At 44.5% G+C, this 20873-nt stretch overlaps 1 protein-coding gene across 1 annotated transcript in view; it reads right to left on the bottom strand.

The window, feature by feature from the left end:
• The window catches only part of CSMD1 (CUB and Sushi multiple domains 1), a 1361167-nt gene extending 1345485 nt beyond the window's left edge, over window positions 1–15682 (bottom strand). Inside the window, exon 1 of the mRNA XM_048497567.1 lies at window positions 15598–15682. Within this exon, the coding sequence (XP_048353524.1) occupies window positions 15598–15673 (76 nt within the window). The 5' untranslated portion in view covers window positions 15674–15682. The remainder of the gene's footprint in view (window positions 1–15597) is intronic.
• Between the last annotated feature and the right edge of the window lie 5191 nt (window positions 15683–20873).

Below are 20873 nucleotides of genomic sequence, written 5' to 3'. Positions count from 1 at the left end.
AGATTATAGCAAGTGGTTCTGAGATTACTTCTGCCAGTTCTTTTAATATCCTGGGATGTAGTTCATCAAGTCTTGGAGATTTGAATTCATTTAAAGTATACAGGTATTTCTGTACTAGTTCTTTATTCTGTGCTGAATTTCTCCTACGATATCTTTTGATCCATCTCCCCCAGTTGAGCCCTGGGGTTTTTTTTGGGAAAAAACCAAGGTAAAGAAGGTGTTGATTAGTTCTGCCTTTTCTCAGTCCCCTGTCAGAATTTCACCATCTTCCTCACACAGTAACCCTGTCATATCTTTTTTCTTCCTTGCTACAGATATAACTAAAAAGTCCTTTTTATTGTTTTTAACATCCCTCTCAAGTCTGAGGTCACTGTGAGCTTTAACTTTCTGACTTTCTCCCTACATGTCTTGGGCCGTTTCCGCACGGGCGAAATATGACGTCGTGGAAACGGTAAAAGAACCGCCATAGCGAGAGCATTCGCACGCGCAGCGGCGGAGGTGCGCATTCGCGCCGTCGCGGAAACGCTAAACCGGCGCAAAGACGCCGTATTCAGAAAACGCTTTAAACCACTCTTTTTCCCCGTGACGCATCGACGCCGCACTCGTGCGAACAGCCGCAAGGGAGCCGTCTTCAAAATGGCGACTGCCAGACGGCCAAGCTGGGTCACCTTTTCCCCCCACACACACACACGTTTGTCCCTGGTGCTTTCCCTGCATGGCCAAGCACCTTTCCCAGACCCATGCACTGGGACTGACAGTAGCTGGGAGGGGGGGCACTGACAGATGGGGGACGGGCAGGACATCAGGGCAGTCACGTTGTCCATCGCACTGCTGCGTGGGCATGACGTCGGGCCTGCACGGCTTCGCAAGTGCGCAGGCGCAACGTCGCGAGACGCCGCTTCCGCAGCGCTTCAGTGCGAACCGTCACATTTCTGCGGGGCTGCGGACGCCCGCAGCTCCGCCTGTCTGTGTGAACGCTTTTTTTCGTATGCGTCGCAATTTGCGACGTCATCGCGTCGCTGCTTTTGGCCGTGCGGAAACGGCCTTGGCTATTCGTCTGAATTACTCTTTAGTAATTGCCCCCCTCCCACTTTCCATTCCTTGTACATGTTCCTTTTATATCTTAGCTTACTTGAGAGTTTTTTAGACATCTATTCTGGTTTCTTTAGATACCTCCCACTTTTTTTCTTCATTGGAACTGTTTGAAATTGTGCCTTTAAGATCTCACTTTTAAGACACTTCCATCCTTTACTATTCTTAACCATAGGATCACACTCAGTAGTTTCTTAAGTTTACTGAAATCAGCTTTCTTAAAGTCTGGAACATGTATCCAACTAGACTTGGCATCCCCTTTCCATTATATAACGAACTTTAAGAGAACCTGGTCACTCCCCCTAAGGACCCTACCACTTCCACCCCATTAATCAGGTTATCATTGTTGGTTAGGAGCAGATCTAAAATAGACGACCCTCTTGTTGCCTTCGCCACCTTCTGGACCATGAAATTGTCTGCAAGGCAAGTGAGGAAATTGTTGGACCTGGTAGTCTTGGCAGATATCTGGATATATCTGGATAATTGAAATATCTGGATAATTGAAATCTCCCATTATTAGTTTTTCTCTTCTTTGTGAAAATTTGGTCATTTGCTCCAGGAAGGCATCATCCAACTCATCAGTCTTGCTTGGGGGGTCTGTAATAGAGATCATTCATTGTTTTTCTGATCACTGTTGTTTTTCTTCCCCTTATTTTTCACCCAGATGCTCTCAACCTGGTTCTCAGGATTTAAATTGGGGACCTGTTCACAAGTGTAATCATCTCTGACATATAGTGCTATTCCTCTGCCTTTCTTAGTTGATCTATTTCTGTGGAATAGTTTGTACCCCTCAATTATTACATTTCAGTCATGAGATTCATCCCACCAGGTTTCAGTGATGCCTTTTATATCATATTTGTTATGCTGTGTTAAGAGTTCCAGTTCATTACCCATGCTTTGTGCATTAGTGTAGAAACATCTAAAGCTTTGGTTCATGCCCTGTGGGTGCTTATTTAAGGTTTTATCCCCCTTACTGCTGGGTTTTTTAACTATTCACTCAGTTCTCTCTGCAACCTTCAGCCGATTCTCTCTAGTACTAGGTGAACTCCTTCCCAATTGAATATTATCACCCTCCCCTACTTCACTTGGTTGAAAGCCCTCCTGATAAGGTTTGTCAATCTCCTAGCAAAAATGCTCTTCCCTACAGCCGTGAGGTGTAACCCATCCCTTGCCAGTAGTCCCTCCTCATGAAACTACAGACCATGGTCCAAGAAGCAAAACGTTCTTGGCAGCACTACCTGTGAAGAGAGTTAGTCACCTCCATTATTCTTCTTTCCCACCTGGGCCCATGTCCTTCAACTGGAAGTAGAGGTGAAAGGACAACCTGTGTATCCAGTGCCTTCAACTTCCTTCCAAGAGCCTCAAAATCCTTTCTAGTAGTCATGACATTGTTTCCTGAGCAACTGACTTACAAAGACAGAAGGCTACTTTCTGAAAAGTGAACAGAGGCTTAAAGGCACAAGAAAAATTTAAAGGTGATGAAGCTACGATGCTCTCCAATAGACCAAAAGTCTATTTGGCTTGAAAGAAAGATCAGGACAAACCAAGAATAAATGCTGCTACTTCCCAGTTACTAAGCTCTAGTTAGGCTTTAGAAAATGAATAAATTACTTACTGTGTATTGTATTTTAGAACAAGCTAATTCAGAAACTGGTAGAAATAGTCTGTAAGTACTGATACAAACATTTCAGAAGCTGGTGGTCTGCCAACATACATACCTTAAGATGCAGCTCTCTTAATCCTTAACACACAGCTAGCAAGATAAGAACACTGTTTTTCTAAACAGCATGTTTAATTTTTTTCCTCCTGCTGAAAAAAGTATGGGCATAGCTGGTTTAATTTAGAAGCAAAATAGTCTATTCTGAAGAATGAAAATGGGGTATTTTTTTTCAAATACTTATCTCCAGCTATCACTTGGAGGTTGGCAATCCTACACGGAGCACAATGCTCCTAGTGATGGGGAAAAGCCCCAGCCACCCAGCTGAAGTAGCAGTGTGGGCTGGAATTTTATGGCTGCTATGATACAGCCATAGCTCTGGAAACAAGAAAGAAGCCCTGGCCACGCAAGGCATAGCTGCAGTAACCTGATGCTTGCTGTGGAGTAACATGCCCATTGCTCCAGGATCTAGGGATGCAGCAAATCCCTCAATGCTGCAGAAGGGCTGGCACCCCTCCATATCTTGGGGAGACTGGTGCCCTAAACAATATCCTAGGTATGTCTAATGGGCAGCTTGCCCCTGCTTGAATGCATTTCGTCAGGAACATCACCTTGCAAGTTTTGAACCAGGGGTAGGGAACCTGCGGCTCTCCAGATGTTCAGGAACTACAATTCCCATCAGCCTCTGTCAGCATGGCCAATTGGCAATGCTGGTAGGGGCTGATGGGAATTGTAGTTCCTGAACATCTGGAGAGCCGCAGGTTCCCTACCCCTGTTTTGAACAAAAGCAGATCAATAACTATAATTATCATCTGACAAGCCCTGATATTCCTTACTATTTCTGTCTGGAAATAGTCTAAAAATGGTTACAACTGTTGTTCCCCAATTCCTAGGGATGCTCTATTTTTATTACTGCCTGATCCACAGGCAGCTATACATGCACATCCTATTGCAGTGATGGCGAACCTTTTTGAGACCGAGTGCCCAAATTGCAACCCAAACCTCACTTTTTTTTCGCAAAGTGCCAACCCGGCAATTTAACCTGAATGCTGAGGTTTTAGTTTAGAAAAAACCAGTTGGTTTCCTCTTCCTGCGCCCGACCCGCTTGAGCAGGGGCCAGCCTGCTCTAGCCTCCAGCAAGTCCCCCGCGCACAGCTCTGTGCCTCTCTAGCATCTCAGCCTCCCCCCCCCCGGCAGCAGCCACCCGGAGCACAGGCACCAGGCCCGCCAGCTGAGTCCTCCCTGCTCACCGCAGTGCATGCACATCGTGCTCAGTGGCCCAGGCCAGCCTAGATGTGTGTATGTGGGGGGGGGGATGACTCTCCACCCCTACATGACGAACTCTGTGTGCATGTGCCCACAGAGAGGGCTCCGAGTGCCACTTCTGGCACCCATGCCATAGGTTCGCCGTCACTGTGACCTATTGTACTCCCTTGTTGAGCATTATCACCATCTTATTTACAGATTTAATTTATCAACAAGGAAGAACTAAGTGAGAACATAAGAACATAAGAAAGAGCCTTGCTGGATCAGACTAGAGTCCATCTAGTCCAGCATTCTGCTACTTGCAGTGGCCCACCATATACCTATTGGGAGCTCACATGCAGAATGTGAAAGCAATGACCTTCTACTGCTGCTGCTCCCGAGCACCTGGTCTGCTAAGGGATTTGCAGTCTCAGATCAAGGAGGATCAAGATTGGTAGCCATACATCGACTTCTCCTCCATAAGTCTGTCCAAGCCCGCTATCCAGGTTAGTGGCCATCATCACTTCCTGTGGCAGCATATTCCAAACACCAATCACATGTTGCATGAAGAAATGTTTCCTTTTATTTGTCCTAATTCTTCCCCCCAGCATTTTCAATGTATGCCCCCTGGTTTTAGTATATTTTGAGAAAGAGAGAAAAATTTATCTCTGTTAACATTTTCTATCCCATGCATAATTTTATAGACTTCAATCATATCCCCGCTCAGATGTCTTCTCTCCAAACTAAAGAGTCCCAAACGTTGCAGTCTCTCCTCATAAGAAAGGTGCTCCAATCCCTCAATCATCCTCGTTGCCCTTCTCTGCACTTTTTCTATCTCTTCGATATCCTTTTTGATCCAGTCCAAACCATTTCTTTGGACTGGAGAATGGCTGCAATAAACATTATAGCTGTGATATTTACAATTTTTCAGTCATTAATAACTACTGAAATTATAGGCAAAAAGTTCACAATTACTTTCTATCAAATGACAACGATATTCAGGGTTGCTTCCAAAGTTCACTGAAACCATCTATCTAGAGTTTGCAGAATAGCATTCCCATAAGTAGGGCCTCTGGGAACAAGAAGAACATAATATAAAATTGCTAGGGACTCCAGAAACTAGGCAGTCCACTGCCTCACTTTGCTCTCATATGAAACTAAGAAACGATCGACATGGTGCCTACTGGTCTTTGGTTGATAGCTTTAATCTCAGGGCTGCAGTGACAGCTACAATTCTCTCTAAGAATCCAAAATAACCATGTTTTACCTTTTGCTTTATTTAAAATTATAACATGCACTTGCTATCTTTTCCAGTTAAAGAATTAATGTTAGAGAATCTGATTTTTAGAGAGACTTTCTTCCTTAACCACTGAGGAATTCGCTCCCCTCCCCTCTAGTTTGCAATGTTGAGGGTAGGATATGAATGTGAAATAAGTCACAGTCAATTCAGTGGGAATTGTGTCACCTTTTTTCACTGATGTACTGCCATTTCTCGGAGTTTCCACTTTGATTTAGTGCATCTTTAAATGCCCTTTAAATGAGTTGGGAGGGGAAGGAATCGTTGTTCAGGGGTCCACGGTTGCTCGTGGGAACTCTGTGCATAAAGTCCAACTGCAGCTTGTTATGCACTCTGAACTAACAACCCAAAATCTGGATTTCACAGGAACAGCATGGGCATGGTGACTCAAGTGGAAAGAGGAAGTAGCAAAACATGCAAGTTTCTTCTGCCAGCAGAAAACATTATTACTGCCCATATATTTTGTTAGATTACATATTATAATTTTCGAAAATGATATTCAGCTTGGTGATGCTTCACTATTAATTGTAATTAACATCTGTTAATATAGTTATCTAATTTTCTTTCTGAACTGACCAGTTAGGCAGAGGTATACCATATATACTAGCGTATAAGCCGGGTTTTTCAGCCCTGTTTTAAGGCTGAAAAATGCTCCCTCGCCTTATACATGAGTCCTGCTTACCAGCTGGCTCTTCAGGCCTCTGCCGAGGCTGGGGGCATGGCCGGGATGACCTCCCTGCGGCTGCACAAGCTGCTTTTTGCTGCCCTCCTGGGAGGGTGAAGGGGAACCCTGGCTGGCTGGGCTTCCTCAAACCCCAGGAGGCAGAGGGAGCTCCTTATTTGGGCAGTGACTCCCCCTGATGTCATTGCCCAAATAAGGAGCTCCTTCCACCTCCCAGCTGAGTTTGAGGAAGCCCAGGCAGCCGGGAGGTGGAGGGAGCTCCTTATTTGGGCAATGACACCAGGGGGAGTCACTGCCCAAATAAGGAGCTCCCTCTGCCTCCCGGCTTCCCACCTTCGGCTTACACGCGAGTCAATACTTTTCCACAGGTTTTGGTAGTAAAATTAGGTGCCTCGGTGTATACACAAGTCGGCTTATACACGAGTTTATACGGTAATAATTTCTGAAGCACAGTGTCATGAATCCTGAAGCACACAGAGGAACCACCTTCCTCCAGTTCTGGGCTGATAGGAACAGGTGATCAGTGAGTTACAGCGCACTCCTTAACAAAGTTATCCTTTCTGCCCATTAACTTTAAAAGACTGATTCTCACTGCAAACTTGCAATTCAGTGAAATGTATTTATTAAAGCTGAACTTGGTATAGCAAAAGCAAAAGTCCATCCTAATCCAGCAAGTATTGTTTTTGATCCTGCTGTGGATCAAGCTATATTTCTTCTTGCTTCCTAATTCATAAAATATTCCACCTCCCAGCTGAGCTGTAGAAATAAACACAAAAATAGCTGGCTTAAACATGAACAGATGACTACAACAGCAAAACTGTAAAGAATCGTTTTGAATGATTCTATCTGCAAGTAGAGCATTCCAAACGTTGCAAGAAATTGTGATTTTGTGCATCTCTCTAACTGAAAGAAAACCATTAACAACATTCTCATTAGTCTAGAAACTTTCTGATTAATCATTATAAATATGAGATAGATTGGATCTAGTTCTGCTCTTAAAATGAATGTGCCCTCCAGTTAAGAGAAGTGATAGACAACTCTATGTGATGCATTAATTTTTCTAGCTACAGAAGCTACTCCATTAGAAATGTGCATATACCAAGGTTACCAACTTAAGTTGGAAAATTCCTGGAGATTTGGTGATTGAACCTGGGGAGGGGAGGGAGTTCAGTGGTGATGTGATGCCATAAAACACTCGTAATTCCAGGAGGTTGGCAACCCTAGTACACACAAAACACTTGTTACTGACAAAAAGTAGCTGTGTTACTCTTCCAAGAGTTTATGTTGCTCTCCATTTGTGTTTTAGTTTGTATTTGTGGACAACTTAATACATCAATAACACCACAACATATGGGTGCCAACCTCCAGGTGGTGCCTGAAGATGTCCCAGAATAACAACCAATCTCTAGATTACAGAGAACAGTTCCCCTGGATAAAACGTCTGCTTTGAAGAATGGACTCCATGGCACTGAGGTCCATCCCAACCCCAAACCCAGCCCTCCCAAGCTCCTATCCTCCCAAATCTCCAGGAACTTTTCAACCCAGAGCGGGCGACCTATCACAACAATTAATCCAGCTAATTCGTAGTTATTTCTTAGGGTGCAGTACAAGTCAAATAAATCCACAATAAAGTGCTGTCAAGTCACAACCAACATGACTATTCCTCATGGGGTTTTCAAGGCAAGAGATGAGTAGGTTTGCCATTGCCTTCCTCTTCACCTTCTTAGCTGGTCTCCCTTTCGAGTACTAATCATGGTCAAGCATGTTCAGCTTCCAAGCTCTGACAAGATCAGACTAGTCTGGTATATTCAGGTTGCTTAGCCAGTATAGAAATCTGAAATACACAGAGGAACCACCCTCTCCTGCCTTTCCCTGACCATCAGATTGGGTATTATTAATTTTGCTGTTAAAAAATGTCTATCAACAGTAGGGAAAGGAAAGAGTTGCACTCTGTGCAAGCATTGGACCATTACTAACTCATACCACATTATGACATTTACAAGGCAGACTTGGTTTATGGGCTGGTTTGCCATTGCCTTCCCCAGTCATATATACTTCACCCCCAGCAAGCTGGGTACTCATATTACCAACCTCCAACGAATGGAAGGCTGAGTCAACCTTGAGCCAGCTACCTGAAACCAACTTCCATCAGAATCAAACTCAGGTTGTGAGTAGAGCGTTGACTGTGGTACTACAGCTTACCACTCGGTGCCACGGGGCTTCTATCTATGGCCTCTTCCGCACATGCAAAATAATGTGTTTTCAAACCACTTTCACAGCTGTTTGCAAGTGGATTTTGCTATTCCGCACAGCTTCAAAGAGCACTGAAAGCAGTTTGAAAGTGCATTATTCTGCATGTGCGGAATGAGCCTATGTTAGTTTCTCCAAAACTCAAGACAGCTACAAAATGGACAAAAGCAATACTGGAATACACATTCAATCTAACATGTAAATATAATAAACAAAAACAACAGAAGTAACGCAGCATCAAGATTTTTAAAAGAGAGCAATGCCTTTTTATACCAAGTATTTGGAATTCAATCCTGACTATACTCGAGACACAAAAGACAGTTCTATTTCACACTTAAGATTTTGCCCACTATTGTACTTAGCAACATTTTAAAGCATTTTTGACTTCTTATAGTAACTGCTGTTTTAAAAGAAAAATTAAATAAAAGGAGGAACAGATACTTGTACAGAAGAACTGTCCTATTTGTGTCGGGGGTTTTTTCCTAGACCAATGCTACTTTGGACAACATAAGCAGTTTGTTGAGTACTTTCCATTCTATATGCTCAACAGTGGCTCCTGGATTTTGACAAGTCCAGACTCAAATAAGAACAGAAAAATGAAGCTTCTCTTTTGTTCCATATTTTTTTCTGTATTTATTTGAAGGGGATTTGACTCTCACTGAAGAAAACAGCATCGCAGCTATTTTAGAAGCAATGAAAATACAGAGCATGGAGGCTCCCCACCCATATACGTGAGCAGGCATTAAGCAATGTGGAAAACCTTTGGTTATTGTAGTGCTAATAATTATTTTGACAAAGTGATAGCAGCAATGAGTGAATGCACAAAAGACGCTCTTTTAAAAAATAAAATTTTAAGCTGAAAGACATGCATGTGTTACTGCTTGATGTCATTGAAGAAGGATGTTTGCATGCTTCCTTTTTCCTCTGGCCTTCTCTGAAACTTGTTGATATAATGTAACATATCATTGTTTTAAATATTCATTATTATAAATGACATTTTCAAGTAATAGTAGGAAAGACATGCTGTTTATCAGATTTGGGGGAAAAAAACCCTGAAATTTCTTAAGTAGTTCTCAGATTCAGCTTGATGCATCCCTTGTAAAAGAAGGTGAATACAAGAACTCGTTTCTACTAGGAGAGACATCCCACCCCTATCAAATCATTACAAAGGGCCAAACAAGATGTAACATTTTTAAGAAGTGTGTCCAGGGAACTGTCAGGGGAGTGCAGCTGTAAAGAGGAGCAAACAACTCCCGGCTACCACATGCTATTTTGGTTTGGATCTCCCTCATTTTTAAATAGATCTTTCCCATAGCTGCTATGGGGCTGCAGGGTGAGTCATTCAACCCTTTAAAAATGTAACATCTAGTTTGGCTCAAAGTCTAACAGCCATTTGTATCTTTCTGCCCTAATTATCAAGTGGGCTTTGCCATATAAGAAAATGGTTCTTATTACAGTACTGCATGTTGTGTTTTAAAAAGTTAACAGCATTTTTTGTGTGTGTGAGAGTCATAAGCCAACCCTACAACAGCAAACTCTCAAAAAATCAGAGCAGATCATATAATCTGTTAACTGAGGAAACTGTACCAGTTCTTCAACAATGTAACTGGCCCCATACCAGTGCCAAGGGAATACTGGCACCGTGAAGAATTCTAAACTGTTTTTGGCCCCTTCTGCACACGCAAAATAATGCGTTTTCAAACCACTTTCACAACTGTTTGCAAGTGGATTCTGCTATTCTGCACAGCTTCAAAGAGCACTGAAAGCAGTTTGAAAGTGCATTATTCTGCCTGTGCGGAATGAGCTTTTGTGGCTTGAGAACAGAAGGTACAAGATTCTAGACATTGACAACAAATTAAAAGAACTTTGACCAAATGGTGAAGTATATTGCTTATACTCACATGATACACTCAGATTAGTTTTGTCTTGCTTTAACTGTAATGACCTTTCCCAAAGAATACACTTAGGGAGTATCATTCAGACCCTTAAATCTGTTGTGTAGAGACATGAACAAATATGAACCTGATATGCAGCAGTAACTACTTACACAATGTAATCTTATATGTGCTTACTCAGAAGTAAGTCCCATTCTGTTTAGTGATATTTACTTCCAATGTTCTCAAGAAAGCATCAGTACTTTCCTACATAGTCAGGATAGTGAGAAAAGCTTGCTCCGCTTCATATAAAATGCAACTCAACGTAGTGTGAATTCTGACCAATTTTAGGGTGTAGAGGTAGATTTTGAGGGGGTAATATTTGAAGAATCAGTCATGTAGAGAATATAGCTACATAACTATTCTTATATTTAGTAAAAGGTTGTTAAAATCTATTTTCCTTATAACCCGGAGTGGTAGACTGTAGGACTATTAGCATCAGAAAAGTCAGTTGAAAACTGCTCAGTCAAATTTTGATATCTGGTCCAGCAAAATTCTTGTAGCATTCCTGGGAGCAATCCCATATGAGACTAACAAGGCTGTTTCTCATTGGGGATGTTGAATGAATATAGACAGAGAACAGAAGGTTTGCCTCCGAGGATGATGTAAACAAACCACTCAATATAAACAGTCTTACCTCTACTGTATTGCATATACTGCTTTAGAAAGGGTAATGTTTCTACTCAAACTATGTGCTGAAGACGTGATTTAAATAATGCAAAGCAAGTTTAAAAAAAAACAGGAAAAATTAACCTGACGAACAGGCAAACACACTGCCATGATCATCTAATACAGAGTCACTGAGTCAGTAGTTAAAACGAAGCCTTAGAAAGCTATTTAAAAGATGGCATCACATTTTCCCTCTTTTGCTGTAAAAGTGCATCTTAGATCTCGGGATCTGTAAAAATGAAAGAAAAACTAGGACATGCATAAAAATCTTCAAAGAAAGCATGATTTTTTTCTTTACTGTGAATATTATTCGTTCACAGTTCTCAAAAAAGTGACTCAGTTGTTTAAGTGGTTTATACAAATTCTGTCTCTCACTCACTGCATTATGACTTGCCTGGCATACCTGCTTAAGCACTGTTAGAACAGGATTAAGAGATGGCTAAATTTTCCCTTGCACTTGGTCAGTCAGAGGCAAGTATCCTTTCTCTGAACTACTTGGGAACAATGGAACCAGGGTTGTCATGAAGTACAGCTGGCTGGAAAATTTGGTTTTGAATAAAGGCTGATGGGTGAGAAAAAGGAGGGAGCATTCTTTCAAAAATGCTTATCTTTTAAGGTATAATTACTTTCTTTTTGAAGATGAAACGTCAAAAACCCCGATGGGCACATATAAGCCAGTATATGGGACCCTCAGTACATTACAGAAACAAATCAATCATTGCTCATTTATCAGAAATGTGAAGATGCAGGGTTGTTGTTGTGTGTGGGGGTTTTTTTGAGAATGAGGAACTGAGAATAACATAACAATTTAACCAAAACCTCTCAATGACTATGTGACTAAATGAGGGTACTAGAAGTTTCTGCTGAACATGGGCCAATAACTGTGGGGGCTGAGTGCTCTATCCTGGTAGTATGGCTCGAAGGCAGCCAAGCAATTGTTGAATGGCAGCTCCCCCACCTTCCATGCACCAATGCAGAAATGGAATATAGGTGTTCAATGTCTCCCCACAAAAAAGGGGAGAATCCTCAAAATCTACATCTAGTATTCCCCTTATCTATCAACTTTCTATAAGGGAAATACAATAAAGTCCTTTCAATAGCCAAACACACAACTGTTACACCTTGCTTATAAGTCATATGCTACTTTGAAGGGGATTTTTTTCATACCAAACACTCTATTAACTTATAGAAATAAAGTAACATTCATATAATTTTAATTCACTCCATGTGGCTTATAATTAACCAATAATAATATATACTGTTTTATCATGACGTCTGAAAACAGAGAAAGATTTCTCGATTTACTTTTTTGTCTGATAGTAGAGAGATGAACGCATAGGCCTCACTGGATTTTCATTGCTGAACTGACAGGTATCGGGAAATTAGGAGGAACTGAAATATGGGAAACTATGACCCTGAAGTATGCAGAAGGGATTTCCTGTGTTAACTGAACATCCAGACCTCATAACATGCTAGTTCATGTTTACTCAGAAGTAAATCTTTCTAACTACAACAAGACTTATTTCCAAGTAATGATTGCAAGCTGAAATGTATTTGTGGGCTATTTGGGGTAACCACAAATTCTTATAGTTTTTTTTAATGTAAGTGGAGAGAAAAATAAAAAGTAGTCATAAATGAATCTACTAGTTGAAAAAAATTACTTGTGAAAATTATATATAGTAATAGACAAATGTTATGGATTTTGTTTCATTTATCTATATATACTGATATAACGTCAGTGATAAAATATATATCTTATTGTGAAAGACAAAGGGAATGCTTCATATAGTACATATACACCTCCATAGAAATGCTGCTCTTGGATCGTTCAGCATAGAATCTTTGTCAATAAAAAAGCAAATTAATTCCTCTCCACAGAACAGTTAAAATAAAGAGTTGCTAGGCTCTGTTAATTAAGATTTTATGTGCTCCAGAAACTAACGCTGTTCTGTTACTAGGTGATGCTTATTTTTTCAGTCACTTTCTCTTTAAGCCATACACCTAATTTCAAACGTAGGTTTACATTTTGCTAAATATAGATGCCTCTGCTTTACTGCTTAGGAATGTAAAAGGGTGAGAAAAAATGTCAAACATCACTGCCCTGTTTAAAAAAAATCTTTTACCTGTTGTTTGCAAAGGCTATATTAAATGGAAACCCATTCTTCCCCTCCACATTAAAGGGATGCACAGCTAAATTTATCACAACTCTTGCATCACCTACACCAAAGGTACTGGTCAAAGAGCTGTGTCAAAGCTCCTTCATGCACTATGCAAACATGATGAAAAAGCTTCTTTTGTTAAATGTCCATTATTAAAAAGAAAATGCTTATATAACAAATGTCAGAAATACAAAGCAATGGTCTATTTAATAAATGAGTCTGAAGTTTAAGTCCTCATCTGAAGCCGACACAAAGGTAGTATTGATTGTAACTTATCCCATTCTCACCCTCTCCTGTCCCTGGCCTCAGAATGTATTATTTGCCTGGATGGCATAAGATGAGCCCAATTTATTGCCACTGTGTGTCCATTTCTGGCCAATGAACCCAGCTCCTTCCCCAAACTAGCAGCAATACTGGGCACAAGCAGCTGTGAGTAGCCCCATTCTCACAATGTGTTTTGCCAGAGGATTCAGATTTGTGTTGCCCTTTGGTAGCCAACTTCTCGAAACCACCCAATCCAGAGACAATGGGGGAGGGGGAATGAAATACCACACACATGCCAGGATTACTAAGCAGCACGAGCAGCACCACCGAGGGAAAGCAAAACCTTGCCTAATTGGAGAGGATCCAGGGTTGGCAAAAGACACCTCCCAGCTAAATGGACACTATCAGAGAAAGGGGAGAGGAGACAAGGGGTGACGAACAGGCAGCAACTTTGGGACATGAAAGGATGCTATAAGATTTTCTCGCTGCAGCAGGCTGACAGGGAGCAAAGCACACCGTGGCATATGCAGCTCCAAGGGCGAGCCTCATTTTTACAGGAGCTGCCCTTTCAGCACCGTTTCTAAATATATCAGATGTTTCTGTCCCTCTGTTCTTTATTCAAAGTGAGTAAAATGAGATCAGAGGCAGCCCAGAGTCCAGGCAAGGCATTACTTTATCACCTGCAGCAGCTCCAAGGATGGAGATGAAGGGAGGATCCTTCAGTGGACAGAAGAACAAAACTTGCTTTTGGCTCTAAACTATGTAGAGCCTTGGTACAACACAACAGCACAACAGGAATAAACTATGCCCCAACCGGTCTTACCTTTCTCCTAACCTCTGCTGAAGTGATCAAAAGTCAATCAAAGAAATTAACAATGATGAAAAAAGAACAAAGGGGTAGAAGGGAAAGTTTCACAGATGTTCCATTTATAAATGGACTGCATCATGTTGCCATATTATCAGTGTGATACAATTTTTAGACACCCAAAGGAGACAGAGGTTTTAAGAGAGGCGGGCTCCAAATAGTTTCATTCACTTTTAAAGTTTTTCTCCTCACCTCTTTACATATTTAATAATTTCCCTTAAAAACTGGAGCAGCAAAAGACTGAAGTGGGGTGGGGGGAAGCATCTTCATGTTTTACTGGGCAAACTAGGATGGATTTATTCCCTTTCCCCCCCCCCAATACAAACATCTGGAGATGAAAGCGCTTCATGAGAAGCAAGACAGACCCAGGTCTGAAACAGCGGCAGGTGCTGAATTAGTGAGCAGCAGCAGTTCTGTTGCCAGGGTATCCACAACATAAATGTTCTCTCTCTGTCTCTCTCTCACACACACATACCCTTGCCAATTTAGAAAGGCCCCAGCGGAGGAAAGACTAAGTGGCTTAAGAGGACTTGATTGTCTCTGGGGACAAAACAGGTTGTCCTGCTCGAGGCCAAGATCAAAGTTGTGCCGGCCTGAGGTTGTGCCCCACCTCAGTCCCAAGGAGAAAACCCCAACCAAGCAAACGCAGGTTGGTGAAAAGGGAAGAGTCTCCAGACAGATACACCCACAGGCACTTTTTTCCCCTTCCCGCTGAGCATCAAGGGCTTCTTTTGGCCCCTCCGTTGCAGCCTGAGTGCCACAGGGAGGATGACTCAATCTCTCCTCCTCGGCTCCCTCCCCGCAACTTGCAGAAAGAACAAAAGTGCAGGTAGACGCGCCAGCGAAACAGGGGGATCATCACAGCCACCTACTCCTCCGAAGACCAGGAGGCGCGGGGGGGGGGGGGGGCTTAACGCTGCTTGCAAGTGGAGATCTATTTCGCGCTGAGGCGGGGGGGGGGGAGAGGGAGAGGAGAGGCCAGGCGAGCAACTTGGCAGCCTCCCTCGCGCTGCCTCGAGCATCTCCCGGTGAAGCCCCAGCCATTCCAAGTGCAGAGAGGGCACGGCGGCTCCCCAAACTAGCCTTGCCCGGTTGGAGCGCTGCTCCCTGCGGTGCCAGCGCAGTCCCCACTTCAGGCAACCACCAGCAGCTCCAGCCCAGAGGGGCAGGAAGGGGGACTGGTCTGCCCAAAACCATACAATCGTCTCTGTGTGTGTGTGTGTGTGTGAGAGAGAGAGAGCGCACAAGAGGCATGGAAGCTTCACGCCTGGCCGCTGCCTCCATCAGAAACCACAGCGAGGTGCATGCCTATGGGAGGCATGTGCGGGGTAGGTGGGTGGGAGGGTGGAGGGCACCAGCCTGAGGCAGCCGCTGGCTGGTCCAGGACCCCCCCTCTCCGAGCCCCCCATTCTGGTGTGCAAAAAAACCCCCAAGAGCAGGAAGCCTCTCTCTTCTCCATAGTGGTAGCAAAGCCGGCGCTTACCCTGAGCCGCAGTGAGGAGCCCCGCGCCGAGCACCAGCAGCACCAGCAGCGCCTCGACTTGCCTCCGCGCAGTCATGTCCGCAGCTATTCCACACTCATCGGGCGAGCCAGAGCCGAGGCGGGGGGCGGCGGGGATGGGGCGGGGGCAGGGGGTCCGTGCGGTGGCCTGGCGGGGGGCGCCCTCAGCTGCGAGCGCCGGCGGCCGCCCTCGCCCCGAGCGCCGGAGGGACCGAGGCCGGCGCCGGAGACTCACCGGAGGGCGACGCGAGGCGGCGGCGAGGGCAGCTCCAGGTGCCGCGCGGGGCGGCAGAGCAGCGGCGGCGGCGGCGGCGGCAGCAGCAGCGTCCGACACCTCCTGCAGGACCGGGCGCCTGGGCTCGCCTGCTCATAGCACCCAGTGCCGGCGAGCCGCTGCGGGGCTGGAGACGGAGGAGAAGCGCCTCCGCTCAGTCCGAGCGCCACCAGCCCGACGACGCCACCGCGGCACAGACGCGGCCGGGCATCCGGAGAGCGCGCCGGGAGGCGGCGAGTCCTCCTGTCAGGGCAGCGGCGGCGGCGGCGGCGGCGGCGGCAGTAGGGCGAGAAGGCTGGCAGGAGGCGGCGGGGAGAGCCGAGCGCGATGCTGACGGGCGCCTAGCGGCAGAAGGAGCTGCTCAGCCTGCCGTCGCCGCCGCCGCCGCAGCTGCTGCTGGACTCAACCATCCCTTCGCACAGGGAGGGGAAGGAGGCTGGAGCAGCAGCAGCAGCAGCACAGCGAAGCGAGCGCCGCACCACAGCCCGAGGCGAGCCGGCAGCCTTCTCGCAGCCCTCCGCGCCTCAGACGGACGGGCGGGCGGGCGGGCGGCCGAGAGAGGGGGAGAGGCGCCTTTTGGCGGGGCTTTCTCCTCAGGGAAGGCGACCTTCTTTTGCACGCAGGGGGGCTCCGGGCCAGCCTCTCGCCCTGCCTCCAGGCGCGCTGGCTTGGCGGCCGCGCGCGCCTCTGCTGCTCGCGGCCCGGCCCGCCTCGCAAGGCTGTTGTGAGGGGAAAGGTGCAAAGCACGTTGCCAGTGGCAAGCGACTAATCGTAACGCGGAGGTTTTTGCTGACTGCCTTCCCCGAGCCTTGCTCGATTTCGACAAAGCTGTGCTTATGCTTTGCAGGGGGGGGGGGGGCTGAAGGCAATTCAAGCCTGTGGAGTGGCCAAGTGAGCCTTCCCCACCCTTGAAAAGTTATGTCGCCCTGGTTGCTCGTTTTGTGGACATGGGGTTGAAACCTTGATTAGGGAGTTCAAAAAGCACCTGGCAACCAGAGGTAGGCATGGGCCTACCTGCAACAACTGGCTGCAGGGGGGTCTTCCTAGAGAGGAAGGATCTCTGTGCTTGAGGAGAACACCTATAAGCCCACTTGCCTTAGTCCCATGGGCTTTACTGGGCTTTTTGAACAAGAAGGACATTTTCATGGGTGACCCTGGTGCCTTTGCATCTGGCCTAAATCACTGTAACTGCTAAATCTGATTAAATCAGAAGACAGCCATTTTAAAATCTGAATGGCCATTCCAGTTTTAAGGTCATCTTCACAGGTGACCCTCTCTTTCCTCTGATTTCCTTTCTGCAAAGTTCACATGTGACTTCTCCTGGACTAAAAAGCAGCCCAACTTCACCTGTGTGTGTCTGTGTATGGGGAGGGGAAGGCTTCTCGGGCTGGGGGTGAGCACCTTTGAGTAAAATTGAATTTCCCAAGGACACCTGCTTAGTATTGTCCCTAAATAGTGCAACCCCTAGGAACGCTTATCTGGGGGTAAGTCACACTCAGTAACATTCTGAGTAGACCAGGTCAGGATTGCACTGTCAGCCATCCATCAGACTGCAAAAATCTATTTTCGGGTTCAACAAGAATGGGCAAAACTTTATAAGAAGTAGGGAACGGGGCTTGACTCCCCACTCCTCCACATGAACAGTGAACTCCTACCTGATGAACTGAATTGGTTTCCCCGCTCTTACACATGAAGCCTTTCAAGCCCTTGGGCCGGTCACAGTTCTCTCAGAACTCTCTCCGCCCCACCTACCTCACAAGGTCCCTGTTGTGGAGAGAGGCAGGAATTGTAAGCCGCTTTTTGAGACTGCTTAAAAGGTGGAGAAAAGTGGGGTATGAAAACAACTCTTCTATCTTTCTTCAAAGAAGGATCCTTACATTGCATGAGGAATAAGTCTTCAAAGTCCATTGAATAAAGACATGTGTTGCTACCACAGGGGGTTCTGTGATACCACCAGTTCTCTATAGTTGAGGCTGTGATGCCTCTAAGGAATCTGGGCATGGATCAACTTTGGAGATGCCATAATATGCTTGCTCCTAAGCTCCTTTCAGGTTCTTGTTCAGGGTAAAAATAGGTCTTCTTGGGGGAATGAAAAGAGATGGAATCTCCATGAAAAATGGTGTCTAGAAGGGCTTCTTCTTGGTTTTCCTTCTCTCTCTTCCCCCTCCTGCACTTCTAATGGCTAATGTCACCAAGAGGAATTTCTCCCATTAAAAAGCACTTCCGAAACCCGACCTTGCTGGGTCAGAATTGGGAAAGGGGTGTCCTGACCTGACCCTAATTACAAGGAGGTTCCTTGTCGTTTGGAATAAACTGTAATGTCACCAGGTTGCAAGAGTGGTTTGCTTTCATGTCATCTTTTAAAAAGAGAATACGTGTCAACTTTTCTATTTTCCTTTTTTTTAAAAAAAAAACGCCTATAAAAATCCTCTGAGCCTCTTTGGTTTGATTCCAGGAGAAATGAAAATGCTAAATCTACTTAATACATTCGGATGCGTCTTATTTCCTAACTAATGCCCGTTGCTACCTGTGTTGGTCATTAAAATACGAGGGATCGCCGGACAGAAGCAAAACCAATGGCGATCAGGAGCTTCAAGGTTGCAACTAGTCACTTATGATAAATTCTATTTCTTGGTTAAATATGCAAAGCGGTTTCCTCGTTGTACGTTGCAGGAACGAGTGGGAATGATCACTGGGCGAAATAGGATGACTTTGTTAATAGGCTTGTATTTATACATTAATATCGCTGCGGTGGGGGGAGGGGGAGGAAAAAACTTCGACGTGGTGGAATTCTGCTGGAAAGATGTGACTCTGCTGCCATCTAGCGACCAGTATTTTCTCTAAGCTGCCATACAAATTGGGGGCACATTTCAGTCCTACATGGAAAATGTTTGCGTTATGGTCACAGAAGGTGAAAGTAAGAATACTGTCTCTCTCTCTCTCTCTCTCATCAGGGGACCGTGTTCGGTGTTTATTTGTAAAGTAATTACTCTGTTCTTGCTGAATGAAAGGAGGCAAATCCAGATTTCTATGTCATGTATGAAGCTGCATTATACTGAATCAGACCCATAGTTCATCAAGTTAGTATTGTTTGCTCAGACTGGCAGAGGTTCTCTCGGGGTTCTAGTAGAGGTCTTTCACATTGCCTGCTACTTCATCCTTTAAACTGGAGATGCTGGGGTCTGTAACCAGGATCTTCTGCATGCCAAGGAGATGCTCTGCCACTGAGCCTCAGTCTACCCATATTTTTAGGGAAATGCAGGGATGTGTTGGGAAACTTTGTTGGAAAGAAATACTTCTGCTGCATCTCTGCCTCAGGAGTGCTTCAACACAACAATCACAATCTATGTAGACTGGCGGCACCTTCCTATATCACCAGCTGAAGAGGTGCCAAGGACTGAACAGTGACTCACACAGAGACACAGTGGGCTTCCTTCTCTGTTGGTAAGTACTTTAGGACAACAGGGTTGTCTTTATTTAATCAATGTATTTCTTTGTGACACAAACCAGTGCTTTAGCAGCAGTTTAGAAAGTTGGGTACTTGCCCAGTGTAGATCATAGAAAAAAGTTTGAGAATCAGAATTCTTAACCATTTATGTTGCTGTTGTCTTGACGTTTATTTATTTTATTTAGGTTTTATTTTATTTTAAACATTTCAGTGCCACCCTTCAACCCAACAAAAGGGTCCTCAAGGTGACAAACATTAAAATATTTCAAACATGAAAACTGTGTTTAGAATACAAATATATATATATTTGGAATACTTAAATAAAACATATTAACATAGCAGCAGGGTGGGGAAAGCTAATAAAAGTTAGTGAAAGAACATCAAACTGAATAAAAACATCTTTGACTTTTGATAGAGACAACAATAGTGAGAGACAGATGAATCTCTCGGGGTGGGAGTTCAGCATTTTCTGTGCCATGAGCAAGAAGATCCATTTCACACAGGTCCTTTCCACACAGAAACCTTAAATGTTTTGAGATAGGAAATAAAATGTTTCCACCATGGAGTGCTGCATTGTTTTTACACCAAAATGTTTTATTTGTAGCCTCAAAACATTTTAAATGAATGCCCTTTTAAAATTATTCTTTAGTTGAAAGGTTTTCAAAATGGCTTCATTTTCCTGTCCACTCTGTTTAAAACGTTTCCCAAACTCCTCTGTGTTCCCCGAACTTCTTCCTTGTCACCATTTTGAGAACTCGTTCTCTGCTCCCCCTTGCTTGTTTTTCCAAGCATTTCTGCAGTGTTTCTTCATTGGGGAGGTGCTAAGCTTTGACATGTGGACTGTAGGAAATGCAGAGGATTGCAGCACCTTGCTGTGAAGCATGGAAGCACCAACTGGATAACCTACTCAAACAAAAGGGGAGAAATCACAACACAGCAGCCAGGTATTATTTCGAGGGGGTAAGTGGGGACATACATTGTGGTAAGGGGCAGTTTTTTTTAAAAAAAAAAGTTTAAGAAATGTTTTTAGGGATTTGTATGGAAAGGGATGTCTAGGTTTGGATGGCGAGGGCACCCAAGGCTAAAGAGCTTCATATAGCATAGGCGCTTTTTAAGTTATGCTGGTCGATACTACAGTAGCACCTTGAATAGGGCCTGGAAGCAAATTGGGAGCCATTGTACATGGAACAAGACTGTAGTGATATGGCCCCTACAATCCACTCCTGTCAGCATCCTGTTCCAACTACAGTTTCTACACAACCTTCAAGGACAGTCCCATGAAGAATGATTTTTGTTTTTTTGCTGATTTATGGCGTCCCCATGGGGTTTTCAAGGCAACAGACATTCAGACATGGTTTTCCATCACCTGCCTCTGTGTCATGTGTACTCCTTGGTATCCCTTCAAATTCAGACCAGGGTCAACGCTGCTTCTCCGATCTGACAAGATCCTGCTAACCTGGCCTATCCAGGTCGTGACATTTCTGTAATCTAACCTAGATATTATGAGGGCATGCAATATATTAGCAAGGTTTTTCC

This window comes from Sphaerodactylus townsendi, linkage group LG01 (assembly GCF_021028975.2).
Source record: "Sphaerodactylus townsendi isolate TG3544 linkage group LG01, MPM_Stown_v2.3, whole genome shotgun sequence".
In the NCBI taxonomy this organism is placed as follows: Eukaryota; Metazoa; Chordata; class Lepidosauria; order Squamata; family Sphaerodactylidae; genus Sphaerodactylus; species Sphaerodactylus townsendi.
This window is presented reverse-complemented; position numbering and strand designations above follow the sequence as displayed.